The 16,404-nt window shown below is 40.7% G+C and overlaps 1 protein-coding gene across 1 annotated transcript in view; it reads left to right on the top strand.

Moving 5' to 3' along the window:
* Positions 1-13,179: 13,179 nt before the first annotated feature.
* Positions 13,180-16,404, top strand: part of Arhgef26 (Rho guanine nucleotide exchange factor 26) — a 127,745-nt gene continuing 124,520 nt past the window's right edge. Inside the window, exons 1-2 of the mRNA XM_004648226.2 lie at positions 13,180-14,284; positions 15,538-15,577. Coding sequence (XP_004648283.1) covers positions 13,205-14,284; positions 15,538-15,577 — 1,120 coding nt within the window. The 5' untranslated portion in view covers positions 13,180-13,204. The remainder of the gene's footprint in view (positions 14,285-15,537; positions 15,578-16,404) is intronic.

Below are 16,404 nucleotides of genomic sequence, written 5' to 3'. Positions count from 1 at the left end.
TTGCCTTAGGACAGGTAGGACTCACACTTAATCCCAGCAGCACATCATGAGTCATTCCCTGCATCACAGCCTTCATCTCAGCACCACACACTCTGGATCCTGTTGCCTCCCAAAAGCTCCGGCTATCGCTGAATGGGGCTTTGGTGCGACACCTAGATACAAACCACAACATTTTCTGAATGTGTTGATCTGTTTACTTTATCAAAAGCAATATATGAAAAAAAATATAAAAAATAAAAAAGCAATATATGAGTTATTCCATCTTCCCTAATATTTAGTATTATGAAGCTAACAGTTTTTGTCAGTGTGTTCACTACATTAATTTTCACCTTTCTAATGACTAGTAGAGCACTTTGTATATGCTTTTTGGCCTTTAGGATTTACCTTTCTGTGTATTGTGTTTGAGAGTTTTTCCAGTTTTCCTCATTGACGGGAATGAGTTCTTTATGTAGTTTAGATAGTTGTCTTTGTCATTGTATGTGTCTCAAACATTTTTTCATTCCATTTTTTATTTTCATTGTTTATGGTGTTAATTATTTTTAAAGCATACTTATAATTATATGCTCGCTCCTCTAGAAGGAAATTGTTCTTTGCTTTTAAGAGACTAGAGCAACTGATTATTTGGATGAAAGATAGCCACATATTCTGTGCTCTATTCTAATGTAATGTTTAAAGTTTTATAAGCGTCACCTGTTTTTTCATTTGACATTTATTAAGACACTACATGCTAAGAACTATGCTAGTTCTTAGGATATGTTAATAAACAAAAGAGACAGAGGTTTGTTTTTAAAGAATTTATAAGAGACGATTTAATATAATTGCTGCCTTAAATATACATTGAGTCTTATACATTTATATTATTTTTATTGGGTTTATATAAAATTTTAATTTTGAGCTTTTGAATGTTTTTATATAAAAATAAGGTGCAAACCTGAGTAAACCTTTTTTTTTCTTTTTTTAATTTTAGGGAAGGGTCTACAGGGTGCTCAGGGTCTCACTACTAGATCGGACTCTGACTGATCTGCTTGTTTACAGCTTTCCTTGAGCTGGGATTACAGGCATGCCACCATTCCCAGTCTCAACTGCCATCTCAGCACACCCCAGGTATAGGGCCTGCACGGCAGGCCTGGGGATCCAAGACCAAGCCACTGTGCTTGCTTGCAGGTGCTTTAATCTGCTGAGCTATTTGGCCAGCCCCTGAGCAAACATTTAAAAAGATAGTAAAAGATCTTTAACAGAGTTGCTGGGGCTGGGGAGATGGCTCAGTAGACTAAGTGCTGGGCCTGGGGAGATGGCTCAGTAGACTAAGTGCTTCTCTGGTAAGAGCAAGGGCCTGAGTTCAATCCCTGATTCTGGAAAAAAAAAATGTTGCTTTTGACTTTTCCCTAATTTCAGGAGCAAATTTTCCATAAAGTACTTGAAAAATCAGGCCCAGACCTCTATAAAGACACAGGTATTACAAAATAATAACAATGAAAATGGTTTAAAAATATTTTGATATAATGAGAGATCTTCAGTCAAGGACACAAGTAATTTAAACTTGAGTCAAATTCTGACTAGGTTTTTCTATATGCTGTCATATTTAAAGTTCACCATGAATAAGTAACACGTTCACATAAAGATAAATCAGTGAACTCAAAAAGTGTGTGCGTCGCACGTATTCCACTGCTCTCGGAATTATCCCTCCAACCCCCACCCCCAGCCACAGCAGCCTCTTGTGTGATTTTCAGTCCTATGTGCAAACACACTAGGATTATGTGTGCTTCCATGTGTTAGCTATTTAGCATTTCTGTGGGGCTGGGAAGCTGTGATTTGGACTGAGGACAAAGTGAGTTTCCTCCCAGGCTCAGAGCTGGGTCCGGTGAACTGGACTGGCAGGGCCTTGACAAAGCCTTTGCTATCCCAGACTGGTTGCTTGTGCCTGTTTAAGCTGACTAAGGATTTGTGGGGCTGTGTGGAGCTAGTGATGTCCTCCAGTGCAAATTGTACTCTTATACCTTAAGCCAGGTGTCTGAGTAAGCATTCCTACAGATGGCTCCACCTCTGCCTTGAAAATAAAAATCACTCTTCTGTCATGCCACTTCAACCTCCTCCTAGAGTTTTGAGCCATTCTGTCTCCTCACAGGCACTATTTTACTCTGGCCAGTGTTGCTGCCCCTGCACATTCAACCCCCATCTTTGCCTGCCTGTCTCATTTAGCTTTCCTGTCTACAAGCTTAGAGTGGTCTTTTTGCCCTGTCCTGCCCCTCCGTGTAGCTTTGGTGCTTCTCTTTCACTAGCCCACTGACCAGTATTCTGAGAAAAGTATCCCAGGTCCACGAGGTCATTGACCTTCTGGGGCACAAGTTTAGATATGTAAGACACAGTTTACAAATATCCCCCTGCCCTGCTTTACAAAAGTCTCTCTAAAAGAGGGTTCTGAGATTTTAATGAATGCAATATGTCCAGCTGAATTTGAACTTTAGATAAACAACGCATAATTTTTTTAGTGAAGTATAGCAGACACAATCTTTCAACTGTATTTTATGTGCCAACCCTACTCCAAAATCAGTTGAGCAGTTAAATTAAATAATTATCCTAATCTGCAGGTCTTTGCCCTGAAAACAAAGTTCTAATCCTCTCTGCAAAGGCCAGGGCCTACACACAACACTCCATCTCACCATTTTCAAAACTGGTCATTTTGAGTAGCCTTGGGCCAGTTCAGGAAGCATTTCAAAGAGGTTGCTAGGTGGCAGATCTCTGCTCTGGAAAGTATTTTGTCAAATTCTGCTTGCACTGCTGAGTGAGTAGCGTGGTATGGAGTATAAATGTGTATGGTTTGGATTCTCTATTACCATTTTTCTTCCCATTTAAAATATATATCAAAACTGAGTTTAGGTAACATGTGTCAACAGCTTTGACTCTGAAGCCAAAAGCGAGCATGTGTAGGTTAAATGAGGACCAAGTGAGCTTGGAGCTATTAAATGCTTAATGCATTTCAGCTATTTTTCCCTGCTGGAATTTTGAGATAGGTAAGACTGAACTTCTTCCAAACAAATCTGGAAACACAAAAGCTTGAAAGTCCCCACCAGTCTAAAGTATTCCCATGAGATTCTTGATACAATTTTACCTGAAAAATGGAGTGCACGCAATGTTTTTTTTTTTTTTTTTAATCTTGAAGGTTTTTTTGCAAATATCCAACTCTTCACATAAAAGAACAATGTATTTTATTAAAAGATACCTCTTTGTTAAAATTACTATCAAACTGCATGTACATCAAACAGAGTTATGATTCATTTGTTAATCTAGAGAGAGAGGGATCCAGAAAGCAACAGAAAAGGAGGTGAACAAACACTGAGAGATAATCACCCAAAACTGATGGTGATGAGAGCACGTGTAAACCAGGTACCCCAAAGGACAGCATCCTGATTGGACTATGCTCATGTGTGAACTTACTATTAGCATAATATGGAAGGTGACTCCAAATTAAATTCAACAAGATTAAACCACACCTGAGCCTCCCTTCAATGAAATGTTGGCTTTTTTTGTTTGTTTGTTTTTTGCAACCTTACATGTCTCCAGCATTGAGTGACAAGAACAAAGCAAAGAGTTATGCTAAATGTGGAGCTCAAAAGAACTTCACCTTATTCTCCTTACTGGTGCTCAGATTTTGCAAAAAAATAATTTAAATACTTAACAATAGGAAATGTGCTGGCACATTTTATCACAGTAACTGGAATCACCTGAAATTGCTGATATTTTGACTAACAAAAACGACAGTTTCATTTGGTTCTCCTTAGTGTCCTCCAGCCATTAAAAAATAATGGCAGCTGGGTGTGGTAGCACAATCCTGTGATCCAGACACACTGGAGGATGAGGCAGGAGGATTGCCATGGGTTCAAGGCCAGCTTGAAGTACACAATGAGTCCAAGGTCAATCTGAGCTACATAAGGAGACCCTATATCCAAAATAAAAAGTTAGAGTGAAAATCAAGAGTACAGTTAAGAGTTGGGAGTGGTGGCGCACACAATTAATCCTAGCTGTTTGAGAGCCTGTGAAATACCTGGTGTACAAGATAAATTACAAGAAAGTATAAGGTATTACAGTATATGTGGAGTACACATCGGGATACACCCTACACAAATCTTGAACTTGTAAAATACCACAAACTGTTTGTAAGGAATGCCTCTAGAGGACAAGGAGAAAATTAGAGATGAGTGAGATATTTTACTTTTGTGTACTTCTGATTTTTGCCACATGAATGTATTAAAAATTTTAAATCAAGCAAACAAAACCAAACCACAAGGAAACAACTATTTAAGGGGGTCAAAAGTCTGTTCAAGCCACACAGTGGGCTCAGGCTGGAACCTATTGAAGAAAGTGGCTGCTCAAACCCTTGGCTCATCCCCACAACTCAAAGCTTGAATAATTTGCAGGCCTGATGGGGCCCTATGGGATTAGCTTTGCAAACTGACTTTGTGGTTTATCTGAGAACTTAATCACTCCAGGTAAATGTAGCTCTTCCCTTCAAACCACTGTGTTGCTAGAAGACCAATAAATCAGATTTGATTTATTCTCACTGTGGTCAAGGCTGAGCAGATTGGATACTGTGTTTTAAGGGCTGAAAGCAAGATGCCTTTTCCCTTTGATTAAGTTTTTCTTCTGACCCTTTCCCTTGGAGGACTCTTGGAGCCCCCTGGGCTATGCTCATTGAGTCCTTACCCTTTTCTAATCAGGAATGCTTTTCTTTGCCCTGGAGTTAGGAATAACAATTTTCTTTTAATTATTTGTTGTTTAGGACAAGGAGAAAGTTAATTAGAAATCCAGGGCTTTTGCAATTGCTCTCCAGGCCTCTTCGCTGCCCAGGTTCTGTCCTACTTCTCTGTTCTATTTTCTGTTGGCCACTGGGCCGGTCAGATCCAAACTGTCCTAATCTAACTAGTGCTTCCCAACTGTTCTGGAGAGGAAGAAAAACTTTACTTTGTGGTCGAAGAAACGATGGTCTTACAGAGTAAATGACTTGTCCTCATTCCCACAACTGGAAAATAGCAAACACGATCTGAAACCCAGCTTCTTGATTTCCAGCCAATGGTCCCAAGTCTTGAAATTAAAACTGTTTCTTTCTCCTCTACCCCTCCAGCTACTGCTGTATTTTTCCTTCTTTTTTATTGTCAAAATTCCCACACTTGCAGCTCAGTGTCTGTACTATTTTCTGACTACTTTTTCCATAAACTCTGAAAGTTGAATTCCACAACCACCAAGTGGGAAGGTACTCATAAGTGAGAAACATCTTAGGCCAAGATGATATCAAATGGATTTAGCCAGGCATGGTAGTAAATGCCTGGGAGGCTGAGGCAGTAGAATCACAAGTTCTAGCAACTTAATGACTTAGTAAAGACACTGCCTCAAAATAAAAAGTAAAAAAGGCCTAGGAATGTAGCTCAGAGTGAAAATCCGTGGTTAGTCTTCAGTACAAAATACCCCAAAATTCCTTGTATACCTTGGTATAAAAAACTGTGTGTGAAATGCCTAACAGGATTACTAGTCTGAATTTCTTTTGGGAAACTCTTCTTGCCCTCATTTTTGGTTTTGTTTTGGCCAGGCGTGGTGGTGTACCCCTGTAATCCCCTCATGGAAGGCTGAGGCAGAAGCATTGCTGTGAGTTCAAGGCCAGCCTGAACTATGAAGTGAGACCCTGTCTCAAAAACTAAAAACAAAAAAACTATTAGGCTTTTCACACATTTGGGTGTTCCTAGGGTTTTTATCCTCCTTTCCTGAACTTTCTTATCCCACTGTCTCTGCCTAGTGCAAATGTAGGCATTCTCAGCATGTGAGCAGTCTTGCCATTTGCAGCACTGCAGGACATAAAGAAGGAAGAAATCTGACATTAGGGTCCATACATTTTGTTTTCAGGAAAATCTCAATACAGATGAACAACAAAAAAATGTATAATCATAAGCAATATGACAACATAGTGTACTTTGGCGCCAGGCAGGAGCTAGACTACAAGAGTTCTCAATCACTTTGTGCTTTAGTTTCTTTTTTTTAATAAAATGATGATAGTAGTTCTTGCTTTGTAGAACTGTTCTAAGGACTACGTTATTTAATACACATGAGGTACTTCAAAGGACACAATAAAATGTGTAAATACACAATATAATTTATGTTATTATTATAAGTGCTCCAGAAGTCTTCTTTTGGGATGTTTTCTTCCCAATAAGAACTAATTAATTTCAAAATCTTTTTTTTCTAGTATCCTTTCTAGATTTCTTTGTCATTTGGATCATCATCCCATTTTCTTACCAATCCGGGGAATACTATCTTATCAAGAACATTCAAAATTTGGAAGGTGAAAATGTGGAATCCCAGTTTGTTGTTAGAACCTTGTTATTGATACAGGGAACCTCCGAATGACACAGGGAGAAAAACTGATCTCTCAGTCTACAAGGTACCTGGGACAAGTGCGTGTTCTCTATAACTGAAAATGAATTTTACAAACAAATGGAAGTTATGAGCAGAATACATTTATTGAGGGAAAGAAAGCTCCTGTCTGAGAGAGGGACAGGAAGGGGGCTTGAGCCGGTTGTCCTTGGGAAGCTGTCTCTTCCAGGGACTTTTATAGAGGCTAAGATGGTGGAGAAGACATGGGAACTGGCTTAGGTGGGCATGAGGTTGGACAAAACTATGGCCAACCAGTGAGATTACAAACACTGCTGCTCAAGTAAAATTGATAGAGTCCAGGACCAAATGAGGAAGCAAGTCACATAGCAAGCTGGCATGAATACAGGACAGAGTCTCTTCCTGTTGGGGGTTGGGCTAGTGACTCATTTGTGCTCTTTCAAGGTGATTGATGCTTATTTAGAACATCAATTCCTGATGCTTATTCCTAGGGAAGTATATAGCTATGTTTCCTCTTGTCTTGGTCTTGAGGCATGGCCCATATGGGAGTGTCTGACTCTTCCAAGTAGCAAAGTCACCTTGTCTTCCATCTTGCCTCCTTGAGAGCCTGGCCCTGTCTGACTGCCTATAATATTTCTATCTAATTTAGCTGCCTACAGCATTATGGCCCAGATAACCCCACAGATGACTGCAGTTACATAAGCGAATCTACATAAGACCCACAGAGGACCTGCCAAAGCAGCCCACAGAACAGTGCGAAACAAATAAGAAAGGTTGCTACATGATGTCAGTGTCTGACTGGTTTATTTGACAGAAGAACGTAAAAATCACTTTTACTCTGAATTTCCGAGGTAAAAATGCTAAAATTTTTGTTAAATAGGGCAAATTTAGGCATTAAGTATATCTGCAAAGCCATTTGCACTTTGTATAACTCAAAGTAGGACTTCTGTAGAAGGGGTTCTGCAACCGCTTTTTGCTGTATCAGAATATATTTTGGATTTTTAAATGAATGTTTATATGTCCACACTTTTATTTTTGGTGGTGGCATGGTATACTGTAGTTGTTAAACACCAACTAAAGACAGTCTAAGTGTTTGTCACCATAAGAAATGGTCGGAAGAAGGTCCATGAACATAAATTTTTTACATCTCAAGGTTTATTTTCTCAGGACTAAATCTTAAGCATGGAATTGCTATGTTAAAGATTCACTTTTTTTCAAGTTTTTGATTATTACCTAATTTCTCTCCAGAAAATTGTACTAGTCTACATTCTCACAATAAGTTACTCAGAAGTTTTGCCTGTACTTTTACAAGTAGTGCGTAGTCCTTTTTTTTCATAATTTTATTAAGAAACAAATAGCAATGAAACAGTTTCAAATCAAATTGGTAGGACAGTTTCAATAATTAACACATTACATACTGTCTTCCTAGTGGTTATTTGTTGTACAAGATGCAGACATGATATCCTATTTACGAACACTATTAGAACAAATCCCTCTATTCATTGAATTAAGAGAATGTAGCTATATATCTATCCTAACCATTTTGAAAACACAGATACAAAATGATCATTCATCTGTATCCCCTTTTTTTGTTTAGTTCTGTCATTTAAATATTATAAGTGTGTAAACTCAGCAAAATATTCCAAAATAGTCCAGTACTCCATAATAGTAATGGGTCTTCTACTTGACTGGCAATGTCAGAAGTTGTTGACCTGAGACCCCTACAGCTGAACATAACACCATGGCTTTACTTCTTATACTTCATTTTTACACTTTTCTGCTGGATTTTTTTTCCAGAATTGGGGATTGAACTCAGGCCTTTGCGCTTGCCAGGCAAGCACTTATTCTACTGAGCTATCTCCCTGGCCCTAATTTATTTAAATCTTTGCCAACCTAATAGATAAAAAATTACTGCCTCATTGCATTGAAAGTTTTGTGTTTATTACCCAATTGAATATACTTTAATATCCAGTATATTTTAATGAATGGGCACTCAGGTCTAACATAAAAAATCTTTTTCTCGCTCTGCTAATTTTTCCATTGCTAGTTATTTTTTCTAGTTGATTTATAAATGAAATAACTGCCAACACATTCATATTATTTTAATATGTACTTAAATATTTTTCTCTAACATCCTTCAGAAATATCCTTCAGATTTTATGGGCTTATGTGCTTTACTTAGTACACAAAGTATACTTTTAAGTTGTCAAATCTGTCAATCTTTTGTTTTTCATTGAAGGGAGTAACAGCTGCTATCCAGGTAAAATCCAGAGTCTTTAATCTACATTCAATCTACTATGTTCTATTCTCATTATATCAAACCAAATTCATCTCCCACAATTCCTAAAGGTAAACTTTCTGCTCTGCTAAACAGTCTTGCATATTTTTCAGTGATGTGCTCTGAAATATGATAGAGAATCAAGTTAGCATTCTAAATCAATGATTTGCCAAAAGTATGAAAAGCATTCCCCACCCCCCCCTTTGGTACTCAAGAAAAACTTAGGACCTTATGCTTGCCAGGCAGGCACTTATGGCACTGAGCTATCTCCCCAGCCAAAAATGCAATTTGTGAGGCTTGACTTCTTCATATTTAAGGTCAGGACTTGTGTGAAGTCAAACTGCGTAGTGAATAAGAGTGTTCAACATATAGTGAGCGCTTAATAAATGTTGGTTCTCCAATCATCTTCCTGTTTTTGGTCATGCTGAGTCCTCTCTCTGGGATACTCTCTTTTTTTTCACTTTAGAATATTTTGCTCAGTTTTGTCTGCTTCATAAGGGCTTCTAAAAAATAGGGAGCTTACCCATGCAACTTACTCAGTTTGAGAGTCTATATACTTTCAGGAATGTTTAATGAGCTATATATTACAGGAATGTAATGTAAGCTTCAGAAAGGCCTGGCCCATTGCTAACATTTAAATACATCAAAGTGTACTCAAGGGAGGTATAAATAAATAAGTAACAGGTGCATGGGACATAACAGAAAAGATAACATTAATTGAGAAATTGCATTTGAAGACATAACTGACATAGTAAAGCTAGCAATATAACCTGCATTACACCATTGAACATTCTAATAATTCAATATACCATTGAAATATACCAATGGAATATGTCATTCCTAACAGTTAAGTAATTCTATTTCTCAATTTTAAGAAGCATTTAATCTCATCTTTTAAATTCTCTCAAACTAAGATATGTCTTCATATCAAATAAATAGCCACTGGTCAAGTGACAATGACAGAGTTGGCAGGCCTTAGTATTTGTGATCATGGTAATAACTATTGTCATTGCTTCTGTTAGGTCAAAGATACCTACTAAGAAATGCAGTTAAGGACAGAACAAGTTGACACATGCCAGGTAGGGAGTAATAAATTTCATTTTGTTTATTTTTTGTACTAGGAATTGAACTTAGGACATTACTCTTGCCAGGCAGGAGCTTGTGCCATTGAGCTATATCCTGAATCCCTGAGATAGAAATTCCAAAGCAGTAAGAGTCAACAGAGCAAGAACATAACTATCTTGTGTGTCACATAGGACTTAGAGGCAAAACATGAAACTGTGATTTTTCAGAAATTTCTTTCTTGTTATTAATGAAAAAACTGCATAGCTTGTTGAAAAATTGAACAAGAAAACTTTTTTAGTCAAGATAGTTGACAGCATTGAATCTGCAGAATTATTGTCAGTCTTTGAGAAGAAAATTCCAGGCACAAGACACAATATATTTTAAGAAATGATATATTATCAATGATATTGTGGGGGGAAACACGCTCTTCGTGAAAAACTAGGCTCTGAAGAATTAGGCTTGATATGCAAATTTTATTTATTTATTTTTTTTTTTGCGGTATCGGAGATTGAACTCAGGACCCTGCTCTTGCCAGGCAAGCACTTATTCTACTGAGCTATCTCCCTGGTCCTCAAAACTTTAATCAATTTATTCTGCTGAAATTTTACTTTTTATGTATATGTTATTAAAATGTCTAAGTCTAAAAGTGTTCTTTTAGCAAATATAAAGTACAATTATGTGATATTATATTTGTAATAGTTTAATTAGTAGTTCTTTTCCTTTTTTGGTAGTAAATGCAATTGGAGATGCTTGAGACTTGACAATATATGAAAAACATGAATAAAGACTAAAACACAGGTTGTGAGTCTCCAAACTTTAGTGGTAGAAGGTGTTTCATTGTATTGTTTTGGTGGCATTATGTTGTTGCTAAGGAATGAAGCAAGCAGGTCCAGTGATTTTTTTCATAAACAAATTACATTTCTATAGAACCAACATGATTTAGAGAAGCTTCTTGTATTATCTCTTAGTTTTAAAACTCAAGTCATGGATTACATCCTATGTAGGTAAACAGTGCATAGGTCAGTAGCGAAGCACTTTTAAAATTAAAGCTATATTTTTTACAATGCAAGAGTAATATGTGTTGATATAGAAAATGCCTTATATTTTTAAATGTTCAAGTATGAATACATAATCAGTCATATTTCTTCCAACCAATATTTAACAAATTTCTTTTGAAAGGCTTTTCTTGAAAATGTTTTGACACCTGCTTAGGCGAGCGCAGGGACTGGGGTCGGATCCCCAACACCACAGGTCGCACCCTGGGCCTGGCCCTGGGGCACAATGAGCCAGGCACCAACTCCAGGCATGTTGGCGCACACCTGTAATCCCAGCACGGGAAGTTGAAAGCAGGAGATCACTTCTATTCCAAGCTACACAGTGAGATACTGTACCAAATACATTTTTTTTAAAAGGAAAAAAAGAAAGAAAGAAAGAAAGAAAGAAAGAAAGAAAGAAAGAAAGAAAGAAAGAAAGAAAAAGAAAGAAGGAAAGAAAATGTTTTGATGTCATTTCTTTTTTGGCATACAAAACTATCTCAGAGCAAAGCAAAGCAATATGCCATCACTACAGTTTTGGTGACTAGAAAAATATAGAGATGAAACACATCATCTGTTATTTCAACATGCAGAAATTGCTTCTTTGTATTTTGGGCCATTGCATCCAATGTATCTAGAGCAAAAGCCAGCTGCAAAGCTTTCATGCAGGATGCACACTACATTTCTGCTCAAGGGGAATGCTACAGAGAACTTGGAGAAGGGCCCTATGTCTTGCTAATACTAGCAATGATACAGATGTGATGTTTAAAATCACTTATCTCAAGTTTGTCATATAATTCTCACACAAGAGTTTGGTGAGGACACCAACTTTCTACTCTTTGGTAACAGAGCACTAAAGGAAGAAATGGTCTTTCTCCTCACTGGATTCCTCTTATTCATCCATTACTAGCTTATTCAACAAATATCTGTTACATGTCCACTATGTTCCTGGAATACACAGGGAAAACAAACATGACCTTTGCCCTCTTGCAAGGCAAAGAAGGTGGAAAGAGAGAATGAACATAAACACATGTGCAATATACATTGAAGAGTTTTTGTAGGTGTAGAAAAGGAAGACAACAAGTGGCTAGAAAAATAAAGGCAATGGTCTAAAGCAGGTGGGGTCAGGAAGGCCTGTAACAAGTGAGAAGTCAAGAAGGGACCTAAGCAAAGGTTCAGAAGCAGCCAAATGTAGGGGAGTGAGGGTGACTGGCCAGGCCAAGCCAAGGTCAAGCAACCTATGCAAAAGATTTTGAATTTTATTTAATGCACTACAGCCTTATTTATGCATGGAATTCAAATTTTATTCAGTGGATAGCTGGGAATCATTTTCTGTGTGTGTGTGTGTGTTTCAAAGTGCATTAACTTTTACTTGGTAACATTCAAGAATTAAAGCATGCAGGATCCAAAGATTACTCAAGGAAAATTCTCCTTCCTTCCGTTTCCTGACCACCAAGCTCTCCTCCGCTCAGCTGCCACTGTGTCTCCCTCCGGAAATATTCTAGTCCCAAACAGGCAAGTCTATTTGTAACATTTTAAACATCAGAGTGCATAAGAGGCGTGCTGTAACCGCCGAACCCTGAGGCCCGGCCCGTGCACTTCGCACACTAGGGCACCTCCAGCTCAGGGAGGCGGGGCGCGAACCCGGGCTGCCTCCCACGCCGCGCTCCGGCCACAACCCCGTCCTATCGCTGGTCCCGCCGCCGCCAGCCCTACCCTCCGCGGGCTCTGCCCAAGCTCAGGTGGGCGCGGTGTCTCACTGGAGCAGAGGCGTGGCGCAGGAAGACAGGGGCTCCCGGCTGGTCGCGACCCTGGCGCGTCCTCGGGCTGCCAAGTGGGGCGGGCCCGGGGGCGGGGCCAAGGCGGGGGCGGAGCCGGCCCGGCGGGCGGGTGCAACATTCTCCTGAGCTGTAGCCGCGGCGCCTGGATCCCAGACCCGGGCCACCCACGGGGCGTTGTGAGCTCCTAGGCCCTGGGCGGCTAAGGTGAATCGGCCCGCGAGCCGAACAGCTGGAGCTCCAGGGGATCCCCCGCGGGGGCTGCCGGCCGGATGGCGGCGGAGGGAGGCGTCCCGCGGCGAGTTTCCCGAGAAAGCTGAACTCGTCCCAAGTTCGCCGTGCCTCGGCTTGAACCCAGCGAGTTGGTGGCGGGCTGTTTGCGTGTGTGTGGTCGTTCAGCGCGGGAGCGGCGCGAAGGTGGTTGTATTAATCCGCCTGGGAAGCAGCCCAAATCTCTGCCCGGATCCCGCGCCGCGTGGGGCGCAGTTTCTCGCCCGAGAAAGGGCGGGTGAGTGGCGCTCCGTGGCGTCCCGCGCAACCGCGGGTGACCACGGGGCTCTCCGCTAGTGAGTCGGCAAGACCTGCGCAGCTGTTCGGAGAAAGGTGCCATAACTTCTTTTCTAGGCAAAATTAGTGAGTTCCAACCTTAGGGGCTGACCCGAGGCCCCGCTATGGACGGCGAGAGCGAAGTAGATTTTTCTAGCAACAGATTAATCCCTTTATGGCGGAGGCGGTCGACCCCTGATCCCCAGCTGCTGGGCCGGAGCAAACCGAGGCCCCAGTCCTACCAGAGCCCCAGCGGGTTGCTGATCACAGATTTCCCGGTGGAGGACCTGGGGACGCTGCCTGCCGCGCAGACTGCCACCCAGCTGCCCACCTCGTCGGATGGCAGGACAGTGCAGAGGAGCCCGCTCCTCCTTTGTACCCATCGAGGGGCGGTCACCAATGGGCGGACGATCTCCGCGGAATACAGAGCTGCTTCTCCTCGACCCCGACGGTCCAAGTCACCGCAAGTCCCCAAAATAATATCGGGAGGCTCCCCGAAGTCCCCGGCGAATGGCACGGTGACCTCTCCGGCCCCGCAGCCACCGCTGCGTATCCCGCGGACTCCTTCGTCTCCCGCGCCCTGCAGCCCCGAGAACCTCACTGGAGTTACTGCCAACCGGGTGCTTTCACCCACCATCAACGGTCTGGCCTGTAAAATCGATTCCTCTGGCTCCAGTTCTCAGACTGCACAGACGGCTAAGGACTCAGAACGGGGGCCCTCGGGACTCTCTAATGCGCTCCCGAAAAGGTCTTCAGAACAAAACCTCCCCCTCCAAAGGCTGCCCTCACAGGAGAACGAACTGCCCGAAAATCCGTCTGTGGTTTTGAGTACAAACAGCCCTGCTGCCCTCAAAGTTGGGAAGCAGCAGATCATTCCGAAGAGCCTAGCCTCAGAAATTAAATTAAGTAAACCGAACAGTCAGAATGTGGAGCCCCACAAGAGACTCCTCAAAGTGCGCAGCATGGTAGAGGGCTTTGGAGCACCCCTGGGTCAGGCAGGGGATGACCGGGACGTGGACAATGATGTGGATAGCCCCGGGTCTCTGCGGCGAGGCTTGCGGTCCACATCCTATCGTAGGGCTGTGGTCAGTGGTTTTGATTTTGACAGCCCTAACAGCACAAAGCAGAAGAACAGGATGTCTCAGCCTGTCCTGAAAGCAGTGATGGAAGACAAGGAAAAGTTTTCCAGCCTGGGAAGAATAAAGGTAAGAGTGGGCAGAGTAGCTCTCCCGATTCAGTAAGCCAAAAGTGAATGAATGTGTTGGGAGAGGGGAGGAGCAACATAGAAAATCAGAAATAGTTACTCACTTTTACTTCTGTGTCTACTGTTGATTCCTGGGCACAACTGTGCTTGGTCATTCTGTGGATGCCAGGCACCTCCGAGTTCAGAGCAACTTATAGACGGAAGTGAAACTCATATCATTTTAAACTTTATAAGCTCTGGTAAAATTTGGAGTACAAATGATAAAAAAAGTTTTGCAAATTAAGTTTTGGCTAGAAAGTCCTGGGCACTTTTAACACAGAGCTGAAAGGAGGTGGGGAGCGCGCCTAGACTTGCACTGGCCACTGTGGGCCAAGTCCACAGGGGTTTATTTAGAAATGTCTGTAGTAGTTTTATCATAGCTGATATAGAAAAATACTGCCTCCCCATTGATTCTTTTGCTTATTAATTGTGTTTTCAATGGTGATCACACACTTGATATCATTCAGGTAAAATGTGAATTTTAAAGTCAATCATCATAATCATGAAAGACAGATTAATATAAATATTGTTTGTTTTTGTTACCATGACCTTTGTATGTTATTCCCATTTTATGCACTTAACAAATTTGTAGCATGAACCTATAGGATAGGATGGTATCATTTGCTCACAAAAGGCCTCAGAACTGAATTTGCTAAAATATTGTCAAGACGCAAGAAAACAGGGAACACACAGAACACTGAAGGGCAGCTTTAGAGTATGTGCCACCTTCCCAGAAACAAGGCAGATCCTAGCAAGAGCGTGAAGAGTCTTTTGGCAATTATATTTTTTCTTGATTAATCAGAGAACTGGAGTCACATGTGTAATACACAAACTTGTTTTATTCTAGAGCTGATGGTCTGAAATAAAAGACATTATGTAATTTTTTATTTATTTATTTTTTTAACTCTTGAGTATAGCAGAGTTCAGTTTAACACTGATGATGAGTCGCAGGTCCTGAAATGAGCTGAACTGCTGGTCATCTGAGAAGTCTGCTGTGATGGAGTGCTGGGGACACTGTACACTTTATTTCAGTTTCAGTAACTTGCAGTGGTTATATGAGTGCATTGCTCCGCGAAGTATCTGCTGTGTGCTTTTAGAAACCTAATGAATGTAACAACTCAAAAAGTACTTTTACTTATAGTACCTGTATTTTCTATTTGGCTCATTCACACAGTTTGCTTTGGTTTTTCCCCTTTTGCTCTTCTTGTCTCTTAGAAAAAAATGCTGAAAGGACAAGGAACATTTGACGGGGAAGGTAAGCATTTAATTTTCCAGACTTTTATTGCTATATCAATGTGGAATATCAATTATAAGTTGAAATCCAATTGCAGTAACAAAAATACTAGAAATGACAAATATGTCTTTGATTATAAGGGCAAAGCTGTTCTCTAAGCAAAATTTTTATTAAGTAAAACCAATAATGAAGAAAATCAGTGGTGTTTTTCATAAGCTAAAATTTTTTTCAATTAATATCCTGGGATCCTGGGATTTTTAATTTTCCTCTGCTTTGGCTTCATCCTATCTCCCTCAAAAAGGAGAAAAATGTAAGAGCATCTTTAGCTTTTCTGTTACAAACTCGGAAGCTGGAGTTTAGATCTCATTTTTCCTTCGGTTACATTTCCTTTGGTTAGTAGTCTTTTCCCACATTTCCAAATTGTATTTTCATTTCTGACTTCCTGTTTCCTTACTAAGTTTCAGCTTTAGGGAAGCATAACTTTCTTGGCTGGTAAAGACATCCTCGTAAGAATTGGTAAACCATGTAGTACTTTTGTCAAGGATTTCAAAAACAAAAGCAGCTTCAACCAGGTGTTCAGACCCTAATCAGATTAGTGGACTTGCTGTAAATACATGGGTCAAGTGTCACCCTATTGGAAGAGCTTGAAAGGAGCAGCCCCCGCTCTGGCCCTCATAAGGCTTAAGGTTCGTGGGGCTGAGAAGGGTGCTTCTTCTCACACTTTGAAGTGCTGAAATTTTCCAACTTTCAGTGAATGGTGAAGAAGACAGGCATGTAATTTTATAACTAAATGTAATATAAAACTACTGAGAATAATAAAGTATTGTCACTTTGGGTGATTACAAAAA

This window comes from Octodon degus, unplaced genomic scaffold (genome assembly GCF_000260255.1).
Source record: "Octodon degus isolate 3935 unplaced genomic scaffold, OctDeg1.0 scaffold00368, whole genome shotgun sequence".
Taxonomy (NCBI): Eukaryota; Metazoa; Chordata; class Mammalia; order Rodentia; family Octodontidae; genus Octodon; species Octodon degus.
Note: the sequence above shows the minus strand (reverse complement) of the source record. Positions and strands in the feature narration are given on the sequence as shown.